Genomic DNA, 21,011 nt, shown 5'->3' on the forward strand with positions numbered 1-21,011 from the left:
ACCTGACTTAAAATTACACATTAAAAATATACTTATGACTTCATACTCCAAGTCCTTTATATAATAATTGGTGATATCTTAAAAATGGAATTGATTTTTCTTTTCTAGTCATGCAATACATAATGAAATATTTTATAAACATAAACACCTTGAAATCAATAAAATATCACATATTTAAGAAAGATGACCAAAATGCGAATGCTTCACTCCTTCTTTAAAAGGGGAAAAAGAATACCCTTGAGAGGGAATAGGGAGGCAAAGTTTAGAACAGAGGCAGAAGGAACACCCATTCAGAGCCTGCCCCACATGTGGCCCATACATATACAGCCACCAAACTAGACAAGATGGATGAAGCAAAGAAGTGCAGGCCGACAGGAGCCGGATGTAGATCTCTCCTGAGAGACACAGCCAGAATACAGCAAATACAGAGGCGAATGCCAGCAGCAAACCACTGAACTGAGAACTGGGCCCCCGTTGAAGGAATCGGAGAAAGGACTGGAAGAGCTTGAAGGGGCTCGAGACTCCATATGTACAACAATGCCAAGCAACCAGAGCTTCCAGGGACTAAGCCACTACCCAAAGACTATACATGGACTGACCCTGGACTCTGACCCCATAGGTAGCAATGAATATCCTAGTAAGAGCACCAGTGGAAGGGGAAGCCCTGGGTCCTGCCAAGACTGAATCCCCAGTGAACGGGATTGTTGGGGGGAGGGTGGTAATAGGGAGAGGATTGGCAGAAGAACACCCATATATAAGGGGAGGGGTAGGGTTTAGGGGGATGTTGGCCTGGAAACCGGAAAGGGAATAACAATTGAAATGTAAATAAGAAATACCCAAGTTAATAAAGATGGAGAAAAAAAAAAAGACTAGTCTAAGAAAATCCCCATAGATGAGATGTTACATTTATTAACACAGGGAATAAGCTAAATTAGTTATGAATTTTGCTTCCTTCTCAACCACAATCTTCAGCAGAACATCTTTAAAACAACAGATACATCCGTGCACCTGCATTTTCAAAAGGTATTCAACACAGAGATCTCTCCTACAACTCAGAAATATACACTTCATGGGAGGGTACACTAAGCCAATTAATCAAACCAGGATAGTTCATCAAGCATCAAATTTCTGACTCATAACTATAGATACATTGTAAGTCTCTCTCTCTCTCTCTCTCTCTCTCTCTCTCTCTCTCTCTCTCTCTCTCTGTGTGTGTGTGTGTGTGTGTGTGTGTGTGTGTGTAAAACAAGGGACCTAGATGTAAGCCATTCTAAAGGATATGTATCTTGTTTTTTTTTTCTCTCTTTTCTTTTTTTAATCCGTCTTTATTAAATTGGGTATTTCTTATTTTCATTTCAAATGTTATTCCCTTTCCCTGTTTCCAGACCAGCATCCCCTTAACCCCTTCCCCTTCCCTTCTATGTGGGTGTTCCCCTCCCCACCCTCCCCCCATTACCACCCACCCCCCCAACAATTCCAGTGAACTGGGGGTTCAGATCTTTTAATACATCTCAACACCCTGAGCACAAGCAGTTGAATAATGACTCTGACCACACTGTCTTAGCAGTATAAGCAAAGTAGAGCTTGTTCTGCTAACTTTCCGTTGCTCTAGTCAAATGCCTAAGTGATCCTTAAGACCCTTGAGAAAACATCTATCCCTCTAGTATGTTAAGGAATAGAGGAGAATTAAATTAAATATAGACCCTCCAATTTCATTTAGTATAAAAGGGAAACATGAAAACAGAGATGACTGTTCAATGAAGTAAATGATAAATGAAATGATTAGGAAAAAAAAGACAAATTGTGAGGGATATTTGCATATCACAGGTATTTCTGCACACACAAAAATGGGTTCTCTTGGCACGTTGATGGAAGCAAACTGCATATTCTAAAACAATATGGCAGAAGACAGTTGAAGTTAGCATCTATGTGATCTATGGTGAACCCATCTTGTGTCTGAATTTGTATCATGAAGAAATTCTAACAGAATTCACTAATGATGTTAATCATGGTGTGTAATTGCATAGAATGAAATGACCAGAGGACAAAATACTGGAAAAGTTCAAAATGTATAATTCCTTGAGAAGTGACTACGTTACAAGCCTTGTGAGCATGTTGAAACTCCCTGTGTTCTCAGGGATGGGGCTATGGTGCTGTATTTAGAAAAACTTAACATGGTTCATTTACACAGTGGAATACTACTCAGCTATGAAGAACGAGGATATCATAAGTTTTGGAGGCAAATGGATGGAACTAGGAAAACATCATCCTGAGTGAGGAAACTCAGATCCAAAAGGACATGCATGATATGGACTCATTAATAAGTGGACATTAGCCAAAAAGTACAGAATATCCAGGATACAATCTACAGAACTCAAGAAGGTTAACAAACCAAAAGGTCCAAGTGAGGATGGCCCAGTCCCACTTGGTTGGGAGAAGAAAGCAATTGTGGGGGGAGGGGCAGAGGGAGGAGGAACCTGGATAGGAGAGGGGAAGGAAAAAGGAAACATATTCAGGTATTGTTCAGGAAATATGTTCAGGCGTGGGACGGGGGTGAGAGGACTGAAGCCCTGAGGGCCAGCAGAAAGAATGGAAACAGGCAAGTTTGGGAAGTAGGAGGTGGGGAGAACCCTCTAGAATGTACCAAAGGCCACATACTCTCAGGATTCAAAGGGAGTGCCCTTAGATGAAATGTGCAACATTGGGGAGCAGGAACTTGTAGCATCCACCTCCAGTAGAAAGACAGTGCATCAAGTGGAGGGTTGGTGTTATCATCCCACAGTCAGAAACACTGACCAAGAAATGTTCCTGCCTAACAGAACAGCAGAGACAAAAATGGAGAAGAGCCTGAGGGAAAGGAGGTCCAGTGACTGGCCCAAATTGGGATCCAGCTCAAGGGGAGGTTCCAAGGCCTGGCAATATTATTGATGCTATGGCGTGCTTACAGACAGGAGCCTAGCATAGCTGCCCTCCTAGAGGCCCAACAAGCAGCTGAAAGAGTCAGATGCAAAACACTCAACCAATGGGCAGAAGCCAGGGACACCTGTGGTCGAATTAGGGAAAAGCTGGAAGAAACTGAGGAGGGGGGTGACCCTGTAGGAAGACCAGCAGTCTCAACAAACCTGGGCCCCCGAGATCTCTCAGACACTGAGCCACCCATCAGGCAGCATACACCAGCTGAGATGAGGGCCCTGACACACATACAGCAGCGGACTGTCTGGTCTGGTCTCAGTGAGAGAAGATGCACCTAACCGTTGAGAGACTTGAGGTCCCAGGGAATGGGGCGGTCTGGTGGGGTGGGGGTTGAAGGGTGGGACATCCTCTGGGAGCCTGGGGAGGAAGTATGGGCTGAGGAACAGTCAGAGGGCAGACAAAGAGGGGGATAATGACACAACTGTTAAAAAAATTAAAGAATATTTTTTAAAAGGGGTGGGGGTTGAGGAAACTCCCCTGTTACCATTGAGAAGTTTTAAATAATTCTCACCAAGGAGCTCCAGGAACAACAAAGCCAAGTCCTATTTGAGTAAGAAGAGTTGGCCACAAGGTCACATTTGTCAAATGACATGAAAAGTAGACATGCTTCATACATTTCAGGAAAGTGTTCATATTTCAAGATATTAAGTACAATTTGGGTTTAGGAACAAAAGTTAAGATTAAACTAAGAGAAAAAAAAACCAGACAGCAAAGAACCCTTTTGCAGAAGCATTGCTCTGTTGATATAAAGGTGCTGCTGGCTACAGTGTATGTGTTTTCAAGGTATGTGATGAAGACAACCATTGGCAATAGAGTTCAAGACCAACTATAGAACACTCTCCTTATTCTTTCACTTACTTTGCCTAAGAAACTCTGTATCTCCTGGAGTGAGTTAGATGTTAGCTACTAACAAACTCCATCACTGCAGGTGACTGTGGGGACGGGTACTGCTCAGTTGCTAAAATAGGAGCTCTTTCCACTTACTTCATTTCCAGAGATTTGAAATTCAGGAGGAATCTCCTAATTGAGCTTGTAAATTTTTATCATAGTTCAGACATGTCTACATACAAGATTCATATAAACAATACATAACTGGGAGGGGGGGCTGGAGAGGTGGTTCAGGGGTTAAGAGTGTGTACTGCTCTTGCAGAGGACCAGGGTTTACTCCCTTATTCTCAAAACATGAGGCTGCCAACCACTGTATCTCTAGTTCCAGAAGCTCTACCCACCCCCTCTGGCCTCTGCGAGCACATCAAGACTTTCAAGAATGTAAAATTGATGATGATGATGATGATGATGATAGATGGATGGATAGATAGATAGATAGATAGATGATATAGATATAAGTATAGATACATAGATATAGACACACAAACACACAAATACACATATACCACATACACACACACACATTTTTTTCAACCCACCTAGACCTGTATAATTGTAACTTTTCAAAATATTTTCTGCTGAAAATAAAAATCTACACAGCACAAAAACTCCTAATGGGATCTATAGCACCAAGACTCTGCCTAGTACAGACACACAAGTAGTATATGGGTCAAGGAAGAGGCAAATTGCAGCTTGCTAAAGATCTTGAATCATGCACTATCTCTTGAAGGGGTGGTAAAAAAAAAAACAAACCTTGGACACCATATTGTCTGCATTTCTTGACACTTCTAATACTCAAGGTAGGAAAAACAAAATACTTGGGAAGCTTATAGTTTTAGAAGTTCTGCAAACAGAAGGCCAGGAGGATTAGGCCTGTGATGGAGATATTTATATGGCTAAAAGCACAGTAGCCTTTCTTGAGTGAAAAGTATTTTCAGGATGAGGAGTGTGCATTCTGCTGAGAGACTGCCTGCCCACTTCTTCCTTGAGGCCCAGCACTTAAGTTCTGGCTTGGCAAGAGCACCATCTTCGTTCTAGTGCATCACTTAGAACTCACCCAGCAAGATTGTCCCGGCAGTATCCGTCATAGTTGAAGCCATAATTAACCTGCCTCTGCTTGGAAAATTTCTGATTGCAACATCTTCCGAATTGTTCAGAGCAGAACATGTTTCACTGATAGGAAACTGCGGAGGGAGCTGGAATCAATCTGTTGCTCTCTCACAACTTGAAGACTGACACTCAGAAGAGCTGAGATCTGGTAATAGGTGTTTGAAGGGACTGGGTGATGGTATGTCAGTGAGAAATGGGAGGTCTTAGAGGGACGTAAATTTGTGTGGGTGAGGAATAATGTGTTTGAGTCTTTCAGATTAAGCGAGATATAGAAGATGACTATGAAAACATAGCAGGGTAACCCATTTCCGTGTGTGCTAATAGAAGTCATTAATTCCTGAAAGGAAAAACCAGATGTGAAGAGAGAGGAGAGAGAGAACTACTTCAGAAGGAGAGAGGAGACCCAGCAACTCTCCTCAGAGAAAGGTATTAGTAACTATTTTAGTGGAGTTTTCTTCAGAGTTGTACATGTAGAGATTAGAAAATGGTGTTTAAGTAATATTGCCTGTTTTGTATTTAAAAATTCTGTATTGCCAATTTCAATGGCTTTGAGCATGAATATTACTGGAATCATCTACAGGGGAATGTGGGTCCCACTGATGGGTGAAGGTCTGCTTGTCTCATTTTTGTAAAAATTGTGAATGTTCTCCTGTCATTTATGAAGGGTACAGCAGTCTTTTCAGTTTCTTGCAATAGTCTTACTGGCTGGGGAGTGTGAAAAAGATCATGATACCTGCCATTGAGAGGTGTTACACTCTACTGAGACTTGCACTTACAGACCCTTTGGGGATAAGAACAGAATATAAAACAGACTAATAGTCCCCTTGCATTCTAATAAGTGGCACATAAACATCTGGAAAACTCAAACATTTGTACTGATGCCAAAAATTTTAAAATAAACATATGAATACTATCAGGAAATACTGAAGTGAGTTATTGCAGGGTCAAAGTGCTAGACTTCGTGGACTCCAATTTATAAGAAATAGAGGATACACACACACACACACACACACACACACACAGAGTTACATACACAGTCACAAATTCACAAGCTCAGGTGCACACACCTGCACATACATACACGCATGGATATGTATGCACTCATATACACATATGTTCAAGTACACCCACATACACATGTGCGTGTGCATGCACACACACACACACAGTCTCAGGCACATATGTACCCACACATGTTCATGCACATACATGGAGAATTTCAGAGGTCTTTGGTTTAAAGTAAATATGTTTTTACATTGACATCCAATTATTTTAAACTGCATTTTACTTTTAAAGTAACTCAAACTAATAAAGTCATTAAGAAATATACAATCTATGATTAAATTGATGAAAGAAGAAAGACCATTATATTCAATAGCCAAATAAAATTATCATCATTTAGAGTGATTACTCTAATCTTTTTGAAAATCTTACCTTTTTATTTGCCTTTGACATTTAAAATAATAAAATTTTGTTAATATTTGCAAGAGCTTCTTAAAATTTGCTTTTGTTATTTAATCTGTAAATTTTCAAGTTTAGTCTAGTTTTAGGATGACATAACACCTTTATTATAATTTTAAATAGCAGCTACGGGTAGATATTATAGTACATTGTACAGTAATTTAAAATTAAATCATTGCAGTAATTAGGTACCTCATATCTTCTACTGAAAACATCTCAGTATTTAATAGGATGAAATTTTAATAGAAGTTTTAGACCTGCCACTTTTCTCAATAAAACTCTTCATCACTCTTTTCCACTTTCAGAACGTACATAAGTGGTGCAAAGCTATGCTCAGGGTAGCCATTTACTTTCTAGAACTCTGTCTCAAGCTGTGTTATTAATCGCATAGCAATGCATCAAGAAAAGTACTTTTATGCTGGGTTTAGTGGTGAGTTTGAGACCAGCCTGGGTTATAGAGAAAGACAAAAAAGAGGGACAGGGAGGGAGAGAGAGAAGAAGACAGAAAGATGATGATACGCCTGCTAACTAGTCAAGAACATCTTCTTCCAGCTTTTCTGTTGAAGAAGCGGAAACTGATTTGCAGAGCAATTACCACTGGGAAATAGTAAGTATTATACTGAAGTCTTCTCTTTTCCCAAAGTCAACTCTGAGAGTTGTTTTATTTTTCAGAGTGTCTCAGATGGTTTTGCAGCTCAGAGTACGTGATAACAGTTTGGTAAGAAAAAGAGTGGCACACGCAAACAGACTCCCATCTGGTAAATGCCGTGAACTTACTACGTACTGGCTTTAACATCAGTTATTCTTCATCAGATATAGAGGGCCCTATGCCTGTAATTTTGCCCCATGGTTCTCTTCTTTGGGACATCCTGTGAGCCTCCCAGCATGGATAGTGGTGGGGGCACAGGGTAGGACACTGATGTGGCTGTAAGGTCTGAGGGTCTCCGGACATTCTAGCTCTATAACTATACTGAAATGCTGATGGTAACTTCTAAAAACTCCTAAAAACTTTCTTGTTCTTTCTGAGGGCAAAAGGTTTCTGTTTAGGCGCTTGACATCTGTAGCCTAACAGATGTGTGTGGGGGGGGGGTGTGGGGTGTGTGTGTGTGTGTGTGTGTGTGTGTGTGTGTGTGTGTGTGTGGTGTGGTGTGTGTGTGGTGTGGTGTGTGTGTGTGTGTGTGTGTGTGTGTGTGTGTACGTACGCGAGTGTGCGCGTGCGCGTGTATGTGGTGGGGTCGGGTTAAGCAATGTGGCTTTTGTTCTATCTCAGCAGAAACTGTGCAGCCCTAACTTTCAGCCTGCTAGTCTGAAGTTGCAGGAAGAAAAAGGGACACTTTAGAAAGTGATTATAGAGTTGATTGCTAAGTTGTAAAAAAGTTTCCTATGAAAGCTATTTAAGGGGAAAAGCAGAAAGATCCTAAGTGGGGGAAGGGAAAATTCTAAGTGGGGAAAGGGAAAAAGTTTCTAACTCTAAGCCGGGAAAGGCAAAAATGTCTCCTAAGGGGAAAAAGTTTCTCTTTGTCTTTAGTACTTACTTATACATCTTTCAGAATACATGATCACATGTTACAAAGTTCATCATAAGTTCACACAAAATATCAAATGATAAATTGAAATGGAAGTTTACAACAGAGAATGTTTACCTGCATATCCATTAGGAGTAATTACCTGGCTAAACATCCATCACTTATCACAACTCCACAGGGTCACTGAAGGTTCAAAACCATAACTAAGTTATTAGTGAAATTTTGATAGATAAATACAGCTGATATTTTTTCATCTTCTGTCCTAGTACCTATAATAAATCATTAGTTCCCTTTTTATGACTTTTGATTGTTTTCCAACCTCTTGAAACGTGCTCTGAGTAGGAGAAAGTCTGGTTACCATCTAAAAGCAATTAACTGGTGACACTTGGGAGACTGGCAGAGTTCTCATTGCAGTTTTGATATCAGAAAAGAACCTAATAGCAGTCCTACTATGAAAGAGCTTAATAATCATGGATATAATTTTAGGAATTCTTGTAGGATCATCATTAAAACTTAGGAAGTCATCTATTTGTCTGTATAGCATCACTACAAGACAGTACATCTTCGTAGATCTGCTCCAAAGGGGTTGCTTTTACTGAGTGATTGTTATATATGTTTAATGATAATAGGAAAAGCATATTAATAGCAGGAATCTTTCCTAAAATGAATTCTCCTACGGCCTTGCTCTATCAGAATAAACCTGTTGCAGACTACATGATAATATGAAGCAGGCCATCTCAGGAAGATCACCTGCTAGTTATTAGCTTGTCCCATTATGGCTCCTGACAGGGACACATATCAGAAAACAGAGAAAATAAAAGGAAAATAACAAATGTCTCTGGTACAAAATTTACAAAATTAATCAGAACACCAAAATATCTTGGTTCTATACCAAAAATGTCATCAAGGTAGTCACAAGCCAGAAACTAATTCACACAATAATTTTCTTTTGGTTGTGTTTATCTGGGGAGAAGTAGACAAAGGAAAGTTACCTGCATTTCTTGATGAAGCACTGCAGGCAGAGCCAAGACTTTGGTTTGGAAAAACAAGAAAAGCAAAGTAAAACTCTGTCTTCCTCTTGGACTTTGCCATTTGCCTCACAATCTCATCTACAAACTCTAAACCAGTCATGTGCTCCTAACACTTTAAGTTGCAACATCAAAACTTTAGGGACTAGAAAGGTCTATCACTGTGCCTCAGCCTTCATACAGGTGTTGGACCTTATAATAAAGGACAAGTTGACAAGAGAAAGGTATACGGATTTATTTCATCAATCTTTTGTGTGACCGAAATGAATATCCCCAAAGCCACTGAGATGGTTCTGAGGTAGACGGACTTCTTTCCAAGTCAGGTTACCTCGGCTCAATCCCTACACCCTACATGGTGCCAAGAAAGAATGATTCACATACGCTCCCCTCTGACTTCCAGGCATACAGCTTGTTCCATACAAATGAGTACGAAAATTTGATTTACAAGAGAAATATGAAGGGTTCTGTACCCAGGAAAAACTCTATTTATAAGCCTGAATTTTAGGGTAAATGGGTGTCTGTGTAGAAAGGTGTTTTTTGACACAGGGCATGATGTAATGATGACAGACTGAAAAGGGGGAAACCCCAGCAAAGCCTAGAGGACATTCCTCTTGGCCTCTCAGAGTCATTCCTTCCTACATGGGAGGGCTTCTCTGGAATAATCATCAACAAAGGAGGCAGATAGACAAAGAGGCCTTTCTTTCCCTTAGTGCCTTATTTCTCAGAGGTCTTCTAATTTCTATGACTTGCCATGGGCAAGAATTTTGGTTTCTGTGCTTTGGTTCAGTGTAGGACAGAGGTAAGACACTGCAAAGCAGATGACTTTAGTTTTGTCAGACTTCATGACTTCCATAGGTCTATTATTAGATGCCTGTGTATAGGTTTTCTTTGTCCTGGTGATGAACTCACTATTGTCTTCCATTTATAGACTAACATTATGACATATCTCTAACAACACCCAAGTGTAGAAGCCTGCTTTGTCTGATGTAAATACCCCTGCTTTCTTAGGGTTACTGTTTATGTGGTATATGTACTTCCTTTGACTTTCAACCCATTTTCCCTTGTGTTTAAACTGTATTGCTTATTTAAAGCAGGCTGGTGGGCTTTGCTTTTAACACAGTTTAAGTATTTTTATAATCTTTGATTATTATTTTTCTTTCTAGAGGCTAATATCTTATTGTGGTTCTGTAAGATTATGCTAAATTCTTGGTTAGTTTATGCTCTCTATTATATGAAGTTCTGAATATGATGATGCAGTTTAATCTGCTGAAAATGTGACCATGTGTTTTTTCTAACATCTCCTGAAAAATGCATAGATGTAAATAATTCAAGCGTCTTTTGTGTCTAATGGGGACACCTTTTCCAAGCGCTAAACCATCCTTTCTCTGTGTGTATGTGTCTGTCTCTCTCTTTGTGTCTATCTTCAAATTACTCTTTCTTCATAGGGAGAGGGATTTCTCATCTTTATAGCTCTTAACTCACTAATCAAGAAAATATCAATCAAGTATAATCACACCTGTTGCAGTCCAAACAGTTAGAGTCAGTAAAATCTCAAGTTCGAGTCTAGGCTGCTCTACATAGTGAGTTTTAGGGTGGTCAAAAGGGGAAAAACAAAGAGAAGGGGGAGGAAAGGAATGGAGTGAAGGAGGGAAAAAGGAAATGGCATGTAACTTGTCAATGACTAGGAAGATCTAATTATTGTTTCCTTTTGCATACATAGCAGTTTTTCAACTTTGTTGAACTATGGAGATGTCATACATACATTTGACTCGAGTTTGTGCATCTTCACAATGATTTTTTTATAATGATCAACATACAGAGAATGCTTTCATATCTTCGGGCCTTGTATCTTTCAGTTTTGTCACTGATAATTTTATGCTCAAACCCGTTATGACAATCTTGGTCCTCTGTTTTCATTATCTAATGTGTTGCACTATGTTCAATCTAACACCAGTTAATATCTTGAGAGTAATTTTATAAGTAAGACTCAGTGAAAACAAAATGGACTAATCCTATCTGAATGCTAAGTTGACATTTATTAGAATAAATAATAATTATGACTTAGCTCAGTCCATACATAATTATGGTTAAATATGCAAGATTCTTTATATAATCAAAATAAAATTATTGTTAGAAGTGATAAGAACATAGAGATTCCTAATTCTCCTCATAATCCTGTTGGGAAGTAAGCATGGTTCAGAATGAGCATTCAGTTACAGTTTACAATTCAGTTGAAAGAATTGAAAAAAAAAAAAAAAGAAAGAATTGCACAATACCCAGTTTGAGGGGTTTTGCGTTTTGTTGTTGTTTTTAAGACTTGTTTATTGATTATTTATCTGAATATACTGTGGCTGTCTTCAGACATACCAGAAATGGGTATCGGACCCCATTACAGGTGGCTACGAGCCACCATGTGGTTGCTGGGAATTGAACTCAGGACCTCTGGAAGAACAGTCAGTGCTCTTAACCACTGAGTCATCTCCCCAGCCCTTTGTTTTGGTTTTTAAGGAAGAAGAGTTGGAGCTTTTGGTGTCAGAGCATGATTGTCAGTGCTGGGATCGTGGCAGCAAGACAGCACACATGGCATTGGAGCAGTAGCTGAGAGCTTGCATTTTAAGATACAACCATGAGGAAGGGGAGGGAAAGGGAGAGAGAGAGACAGAGACAGAGACAGACAGAGAGACAGACAGAGAGAGACAGAGACAGAGAGACAGACAGAGACACAGAGAGAGACAGAGACAGACAGAGAGAGAGAGAGAGAGAGAGAGAGAGAGAGAGAGAGAGAGAGATTGGGGATGGCACTAGCTTTTCAAAGCTTTAAAACCCACCCCCAGTGTCACAACTATGTTAAGGGTATAGACTACATTTTTATACCTCCCAGAACCTCCTGGCAAGGGGTACACTACCACTGTCCCAAAGAGCTGGTCCCTTCCTATATCAATCATTAATCAAAACTTATAAAATTGCTTATGAAAAATCTGATGAAGATACTTTCTAAATTGAGGTTCCTCCTCCAAGGTGATTTTAGTTTGTATTTTATACAAAAACTTTGTGCTTTGACAAAAAGCTAACCAAGACAGCATGTCTATAAGGGATTGCTTTTATTGCTAATTGGTGTAAGAAAATCCAGCCCACTGTGGATAGTACTATTCTCTGAGAAGGTAGTTCTGGGCTGCAAAGGAAAGGAAAGGAAGGAAGGAAGAAGGAAGGAAGGAGGGATGGAGAGAGAGAGAGAGAGAGAGAGAGAGAGAGAGAGACAGAGACAGAGACAGAGAGACAGAGAGACAGAGAGACAGAGAGACAGAGAGAGAGAGCAAGTAGACCGAGTGAACCATTAAGAAACATCTTCCTTTGGTTTCTTTCTTAAACTCCTGCTTGAATGTGACCAGGAACTATAAAACAAGTAAATATTTTCTTCCCTTAATTCGCTTTTAATCTTGTTGTTTGTCACAGCAACAGAAAAGAAAACTATACTGGTGTGAAAGGTGATACTTCCTTAAGAAGCCAGTGAAGTAGCTGAAGAGCCAAGATACACACATCTGAAAGAGTCACTGAGTAATGAAACAATAGGGACCACTTGTTGAGAGCCAAGCATTGTTCAATGCTTTTCAGATACTATCTTTCATCTGTGTATTACAACAGGATGCATTATCTTAAGTTAAATCTACATGTAGGTGTTAGTTATGATCCTGATGACACAGACAAGGGAGCTAAATGGACTATAAGAGTAACATAACTAATAATAGAGAAAAACAAGACATCCTATCTTGGGCATGTAACTGGTGTGAGCACAGGGATGGGCTGGGAGCCCAGGAGTCATGTCTAATGGTCATTGTTGCTCTCTGAAGTTGAAGTCTGAGATCTAAAACTTGTAAACTGCCATGGCTGTTGAAAAAAAAAAACAGAGCCAGACATTTAACTCAAGACTTGTGTAAAATTCATCATTAGCTTCCTTTGCCACTGAGAAAGCAGATTGTTCACAGCCCCATATGTACACATCAATCTTTGTGTGCTTTCCAAAGTAAGATCATTCTGCAGGATTCGGTCCCCGCATATTTTCTGCCACTTCTGTCTTGACTTCTGAGCACTTTAAGAGTTCCCTTAAGGGGAATTAGGGCATGAATTAATCAAGGACAGTATCCAAGTTCCTCATAAGTCCTGGTTAATAAGCCCAACAGTTCTGGTCATGGAGCAATCTGAGTCTCTGTTGCTTCTGATAATTCTTTCTTAAGTGAATGCCCTCAATCCCATCATCTCTGTATATCTCTGTCAGTACTAAATGTTTTGTTATGAGAACTGCCAGCAGTTATCTAAAATACTTAACAGTGTGAAAACAAAAAAGTCAGGAGGCAGTGATTCTTCTGTAAGTTTCTCCATTCTCTGGTTATAACAGATAAAGAAAAAAACAAATAACCTTTAGTAGTAAAGGGATATCTTTGGGTGGGAGAGTCTTACACTGTTAGATAATATTAGTCTTGACTTGTTTTGTCCAGTCAGATTCAAGCACAACAATTGCAGTGGCCTCCATAATGATGAGAGTCTCTAATTAAAGCAACCTGTGAAAGATGAAGCTCTGGTTTGGCAATCCATACTTCACTTTATCTTTTCCTTCCCTACACGGGCCTTTTTTTTTAAAGAAAATGAATTGATAAAGAAATACTAAGCCAGCTTTTCCCCATTTGTATTCTTTATAAAATTAGTTATACTATGATTAAGTGGAATAATTCAGATAATAAAATGTTAAAGACAAATAAATAGGTTAAACAAACTTAGATAGTATATTGATTATGAATATTGCCTAGCTTTAACACTGTAAATTATGATTATCAAGAAAATCAGGCTTGTGGTATGCACATGTCAACAAATTACATAGTTACATATAACTCTCTATATATCAAGTTATATAGGTCTAATCAAGTTATATAGCTGTATACAACTATATATATATATCATCTATGTATATGTATATTTTGTAGAACACTGCTATCCAACATGGCCTGGCCATTATTTTTTTCAAATTAGAGCAGCTTTGGATCCCACAAGAGACCCTCATAACACTGGGCCACTAATGTCCCATTGTGAAAGGGAAAAAAAAGGCAAAATTCAGGGGGTGGCGCTTGGGGGTTCATGAAGGGCTTAGAGGGTGGCACACAAGGAGTTAAAGAAAGCCCAGGATGCTCTGCTTAAGTCACAGGGTCTCAAGAGATGACATACAAGGAACTCATGAGCAGAAATGTATAGAGGTGCATAAGAGGGTCACCAGTAGCTCAGGAGCCAGTAGACAAGATGCAGAGAGCTTCCACCCAACCCTAAGAGCAGGTGGTTAATGATCGCTGGGGAGAGACATGTTTGGTGGTATAGCTGCTTAGAAACAGCATTTGCTTCTTAGGCAACCTCCATCTACACACCTGTAAGAACCACAGGAATGAACTTAGGTCGTCAAGCTTGGTACTAAGCCATCTCACTGGCCCCCTATGGTGTCCGAGTTTCAGGTTTTTAAGGAATCTCTGGATGAATCTCACAGTGGCTGCGTTAATGGACAGTCCTACTGAGTGCATCTTTCTCCTCGATCCTTACCAACATTTGCCTTCACATGTTTCCTCAATGATAGCCATTTTGGCTCAGCAGGCAGGGAGCCCAGATGTCATTTTGATTTTTATTTCCCTAATAGCTAAGGATATTGAACATCTGTCTATAAATTTATTGGTTTCTTTTAGAGAATTGTCTAAAAATCTTACTTGTTCCATTTACTGAATTATTTTGGAAAGGTTTGTGTCTAGTTTTTTAGTTCTTTATGTATTCTGGATACTGGTCCCTTGTTGGATGTACAGCAGACAGAAGTGTCCTCCCATTGTGTGGGCTGCCTTTCTGCTCTATTTCCTTGATGGTTTAGAAACTTTTTAGTTTCATGTAATCTCATTTCTCCAAATTTCCTGGGAATTGAAGTTTCTCTTTTTTCAGAAAGTTCTTGCCAATTCCTATATCTTGAAGTATTTGTTTCTAGCAGTTTCAAAGTTCAGAACTTACATTAATGTCTTTGGTCAATGTGAAGATTACTTTTAAACATATATTTATAGCTAAATAATGTGCTCCTTCATTAATAATGAATTTTGATAATTTTATATTTTGTAAAATTATAACATGTTGGATACATCATAAAGAATATTATATGCATGGAACATTTATGCCTTACCTTTTCTTTAGTTCTATCTTTTGTAAATAAAATTACTGAGTATAATAAATTACACTGATAGGGCCAGAGTTATAGCTCAGTAGTAGAAATGCATATCACGTGGCTCCATGAGAAGGTAACTTATATAATTCTTAGAAATAGTCAATGTTCTATGAGCAGCACATTCGTCAATACATTTTTTCAGCAATTATCCATCATTTCTTTTCCCTAATTACCTACTGAAGACTCAGTTTTTCTTGTATCTTTTACCTTCCTTCCCACATTTGCTCCCTACTTCACTCTTTTCTTATCTAATATCACATTTAAGATTTTCATGGAATGAATCCTTAATAACTCAGTATATTGCTTAAAATACAGCCTAAATGTTTGTGATCCTACTCACTTCCTCACCAGTGTCATTAAAAAAAAAATCACACCAATTTTCCTTCTGCGAGATTTCTCCTTGATGATGTTGCATTGATATTTCCTTTCCCAGGCAGACTCCAAATGTGGTGGCTTTTAGCAACATGTTGTATGTTTCTTCCTGGACCCATATATGGCCATATGCAAGAGAGCATCACAAATCCTGAAGCCAATATGAACATTGTAAGTCATTCATTGAGGAAAAAAATAAGATAAGAAATTATTAATTGGTCACATTTTAGGTATAATTTGTGTATCAAGAATTTCTCTAATGATTAAGTCTAGACTTCCTCCTTTGCTCCTTCCCAAAACTAACTAAATTTTAGGACTAAAAGCTCAGACTCACATTGGAGCAACAGTTCTTGTGGTCTGAGCTCATATCTAGCTGTGGCTTTCTGAAGAGAAGGTTCAAGATTTATTTTTGGTAATTCCTCTGCTGCGTATCCTTGAATTCTTTCTGGGGCTTTGTGTAATCCACCTTCATGACTTTGTGAGCTATAGAAGTGTTCTTTGAGGGTTTAATAAGCCAGGTTTGGTTTATGTCCAATAATTTCATACCATCAGTGAACTTTTTTCTATGTTAGAAAGGCAGATGGCACATGTCAACTCTGTGCATTTGTGATAGTGGATTAATAACTAGAACAGCAGATGCACACCATGTCATACAGTCTGTCTTGAGAGTCTAGGCTCTTAACACTATACTCAGTAACAGTATAACCCAAGCATGCACTGTGTGCCTCACAGGAGCAAACATGTAGCCTTGTGGTAATGGTATAGACTGTGCAGCTAACCTTATTGTCTCATTAATAAATCATTTACCCCTTCCTAATGTATTGTCTTGGATAAATTACTAACTTTGCTGGCCTTCAATATTCTCAATTCTAAAACATTTACAATTCTATCACAAAGACTCCTTCACAGAATTGATGAAATAGACCAAGCTTATATCCTGCAACATTTGTTTCTGCTTCCATGAGTGTCTGTGGACAGGGAAGTTTCTGATGGCCTTCCAACTCATCTTGTACTTCTTTACGCTTTTCTTTTTGTTCCATCCAAAATGCTGACCTATAAGGACTATATCTAAAACTCTGTCAGATGTTATAGATAGATAGATAGATAGATAGATAGATAGATAGATAGATAGATAGATAGATGATAGAGAGAGAAGAGTGAGATAAAAGGGTTTTTGATTATTTGCTTTTGTTTTGCACTTTTTCTTGTTCTATTCTGGAGAAGTTAACTTAGTCATCTGTCTTCCTTTCCTTTCCTGGATTCTAATAACCACTTCCTTTTATATCCCTTTGGAGCCAAATTTGTAGGAGCTCACTTATCTTTAGCTGCAATATACTTTCCAATCTCTTGTGGTTTCCCTCATTAGCCAAGCATGTCTATTTCTTGTTGCCAAAACATCTTAAGAATGGACTACTGTGGTTGGTAACACTAAGCCCACAGGCATATTTAGACACTACCCTGAAGATGCTAAGTCATCCCAACCATATGTTACCACTTTGTGCTCAGTCCCTTCATCATATATTTCCCAAGTTGGTATAATTTTTCCTGCTACATGTTGTTGCCTAATGCATAGTTAGTAAAAGAACTATATTGCAGTGTACACACACACAAAGCAAAGTGAATTACAGGTATGTATTTTTCAGAGTGAAATTATTTCTTACTGGGGCTACCCTTATGAAAGGCATGATGTTGTAACAGAGGATGGTTATATCCTTGGAACTTACCGAATTCCTCATGGGAAAGGATGCTCAAGGAAAGCAGGTATGATTTTCTTTGCTTTGAAATCAAAATGTCTAAAATGGAAATGTCTAGCCATCCTGGCAGCAGCAGGACACCTTTGTTCAAGATAGGTCATGGTCCTTTTATCAGAGAAGAAAAAAAAATCTTTTTCCAGTATATATATATATATATATATATATATATATATATATATATATATGTCCTATTTAGATGTTCCTTTTCTCCATGTCTTTGTCCCTCCAACAAAAACAAAATACTGAAATAAAAGGAAATAAGCCCTCATCATGATAGTACCTCCATAGTTTAGAAACACAAGCGTCACCCTTGTCATGGTCTTCTCACTGGCATCCTAAATGTGGTCAGTCCTCAAAATCTTTCAGTTTGCCTTCTAAATCTGTCAACCCAGAAAAATTTTCCTAGCTTTAATGATATTCAAATTCAAATAAATTAGGTTGATTTATTTTCATTTAATTTTTATATATGAATATTTACCTGCATATATGTCCATGTACCATGTGTCTCTGCTACTTCTAGAGGCCAGAAGATGGTGTCAGATCCCTGGTCCTAGTGTTACACACGTTTGTGGTCTGCCTTTGTACCCGCTGGGAATCCAACCAGTGCTCTAAATCTGAAACATCTCTGCAGCCTCCAACAAGATGCTCCTTAAGAAATAAAATAATGTGAATGAAAATAGTAGTAGAGTTAACATTTTACTGTGAAGTCTTTTACATGTTTTATTTTTAATTGAATTCTTAAACCTTCCCTGTGAGAGAGCACTTGCAATTATTTACCACTATGTAAATAACAGGAAGCACATATATACGAACATAGCAAGATAGATTTTTGAACCAGAAAAATCTGGCTCTAATAAACCCGTACGTGACATGATATACTATACATAATCTTCACTTTATAAATGAAGAAAGTGGGGCATAATTATGTGCCCCGGGGAAAGAGTCTCTAAAAAAAGACTGGATCCCTAAGAGACTAGGCTTACCTGGGGCAAAATGTCATCTCTTAATTTTGCTTATGTGGGAATATGTCAGAAAGCAGAGTTTGCAGGAAGGCTGAGGGCATCGGGGAGGAAACCCTTGCTGTCTGTTTTTTCCAGTTCCGAAGGCAGTTGTGTATCTGCAGCATGGCTTAATTGCATCCGCCAGTAACTGGATTTGCAACCTGCCCAACAACAGCTTGGCTTTTCTTCTGGCCGATAGTGGTTATGACGTGTGGTTGGGGAACAGTCGAGGAAACACCTGGTCCAGAAAACACCTGCGACTGTCACCTAAGTCACCGGAATACTGGGCCTTCAGGTAAGAGAAGCCTGTTCCTGATTCATTTACAAGCATCAATTCTTCCTGGTTTCCCTTCTCTGTCCAAATGCACCCGATACAATCTGCAAGAAGCAAACTAGAATTTCCTCTTTCCTGCATCTCAGAATAAACTCTCTAGTTAATTGCTTGTTCTAAAAGCCTTGTTTCCTTCCTGGTGTGACTGACTGGGGTGAGGTGGGGTGGGGTCGGGGGTTGTGTTGCTCTGTCCCGATCAAAATGTGACTATAAGTAGCAGGGAGTTGTTCCTGAAGCCTGACAAGCTTAGTCACAGGGGCGAGGTTTGCTCTTCCTCTGAACTAAGAACCACGCCACTGAGATCACCATTGGCTTCATGGCCTCGTTTCTGTGTTCTTTCGGGAACTCAAGTAATATTTCCTAAATCTCTGCGATAAATGGAACATGACTGAGCCTCGCAGAAAAATTATCAGTAGGCATTCCATCAGATCTTTTATTCCAGTTTCCTGACAGTGAAGATGGAAATGTGGGAAGCTGTTCTCACACACTGTGTTGTCACTCTCCCTCACGAAAAGACAAACCTGGGGTTGGGGATTTAGCTCGAGGTACAACGCTTGCCTAGCAAGCGCAAGGCCCTGGCCTGGGTTCTGGGTTCAGTCCTCAGCTCTGGGAGTCAGAGGAGGGTGTCGGGGGGAGGGGGCTGGGGACGCGGGGGGCGGGGGACAAAATAACATAAATCCAAATCTGAGTATCAACGTCTGCAAGTACTGTTTGCAAACACTGCAGGTCTAACAACCACAGATCCTCGTTTCTAATTTCATCTTTCCTTGTTGGCAGTTTGGATGAGATGGCTAAATACGATCTTCCAGCTACAATCAATCTGATCTTAGAGAAAAGTGGACAGAAGCAACTCTTCTATGTGGGCCACTCGCAGGGCACCACCATAGGTGTGTTTGGACTGGGCGAAATCGAACAATATTAAGTATTTTCTTCTGAGTTTCTGGAAAGGATCAGGTGGTTGGTTGGTTGGTTGGTTGGTTGGTTGGTTGGTTGGTTGGTTGGTTGGTTCATTGGTTCGTTGGTTTTCTGTATAGTCTTTAGTTTCATGACTCTGAAAAGCCATTTCCTTTAGGTAGGTTCTGAAGAGTAAATAAAGCAAGAACGACCGTGAGAAATTTATCCCAACACTGAATTTGGAGGTTGATAGAACTTAATTTGTGTTCTCAGCAGACATTAAGACCCCAGGTTGTATTCTGTGGAAACAAAGATAAACATTTTCCCTTTGAATTTCTCACAGTCAAGCTAGAGAGATGGCTCAGCAGTTAAGAGCACTGGCTGCTCTTCCAGAGGTCCTGAGTTCAATCCTCAGAAATCACATGGTGGCTTACAACCATCTATAATGAAATCTGGTGCCCTCTTCTGGTATGCAGGCATACATGTATATGGGATACTATATACCAATAAATAAATCTTTTTAAAAAAGAGAGAGGACACTGAGGCCAAAACATATATATATATATATATGATGGATGTATATGTGAAACTATGTATACATCCCTGCATAGTTCTCACATACACATAGAATAGTTATGACCGGTAGGTTGCTATCATCAGATATTTAAGAAACTCTGATTCTTAAAAGGAGGCTATTGAGTTAGAAGTCAAGATGATAGGTTGGCTTTATATTAAAGCCAGTATGGTCCCTTGCGTTTAATATCTATGCTCCACAGAATGTCACTGGACCTCTCCCCCAAGAACACAAGAGAGATCCAGTTGTACCCTTGAGAGATTTAAAAATTCCTCCCCATAAAGAGCACTCATGGTTCGTTTTGCTTTGTTTTCGATATAGCTACCTTTACAAGGGTTTGCAGCGACGGGATGATCGGACGTTTGTGTGAGCTAATGGCTTCTTTCTCTGCAGCGTTCATAGCATTCTCTACGAACCCAGAGCTGGCTAAAAAGATCAGAATGTTTTTCGCGCTAGCTCCAGTGGTCACAGTAAAATACACTCAAAGCCCAATGAAAAAATTAACCACCCTTTCCAGGAAAGCTGTCAAGGTATGTGAATTCCTCCAAAGTGTGAGGACCTGTAAATCTCCCTGTTTCACAGATACCACAAGAAGACATGTGGCATTTTTCAGACAGTTAGTGATGTAAATGGTGATCAAGGTTCCATGGAAGTTAGCTGGTGACCTGCCTTATCAGGGAGCTCAGGGAACTTGTCCTGATGCCTCCTGTTCTAGGGCCTTTATCTCTGTCTCCAGAACATTTCTTCAGCATCAACTCCCAATCACAGCTAAACTGAGACCTGACTTGATATTTCTGAGGAATCCTCTTCCAGTTCCAACTTCAGTTCCCTTTCCTCACATCGTCAGTACCTGTCGTCTGCAGC

General features: G+C 39.5%; 1 protein-coding gene across 2 annotated transcripts in view; it reads left to right on the forward strand.

Moving 5' to 3' along the window:
- Positions 1-5,024: 5,024 nt before the first annotated feature.
- Positions 5,025-21,011, forward strand: part of Lipk (lipase, family member K) — a 31,804-nt gene continuing 15,817 nt past the window's right edge. The window contains exons 1-8 of one of the 2 annotated variants that reach the window (NM_001437572.1): positions 5,030-5,119; positions 5,316-5,397; positions 6,985-7,039; positions 15,655-15,764; positions 17,237-17,354; positions 18,445-18,643; positions 19,457-19,566; positions 20,541-20,677. In NM_001437572.1, the coding sequence (NP_001424501.1) occupies positions 15,666-15,764; positions 17,237-17,354; positions 18,445-18,643; positions 19,457-19,566; positions 20,541-20,677 (663 nt within the window). In that variant the 5' untranslated portion in view covers positions 5,030-5,119; positions 5,316-5,397; positions 6,985-7,039; positions 15,655-15,665. Of the gene's footprint in view, positions 5,120-5,315; positions 5,398-6,984; positions 7,040-15,654; positions 15,765-17,236; positions 17,355-18,444; positions 18,644-19,456; positions 19,567-20,540; positions 20,678-21,011 lie in introns of both variants that reach the window. The other variant, NM_001106374.1, reaches the window with a different exon arrangement.

The sequence above is a fragment of the Rattus norvegicus genome, chromosome 1 (genome assembly GCF_021556685.1).
Source record: "Rattus norvegicus strain SHRSP/BbbUtx chromosome 1, alternate assembly SHRSP_T2T, whole genome shotgun sequence".
In the NCBI taxonomy this organism is placed as follows: domain Eukaryota; kingdom Metazoa; phylum Chordata; class Mammalia; order Rodentia; family Muridae; genus Rattus; species Rattus norvegicus.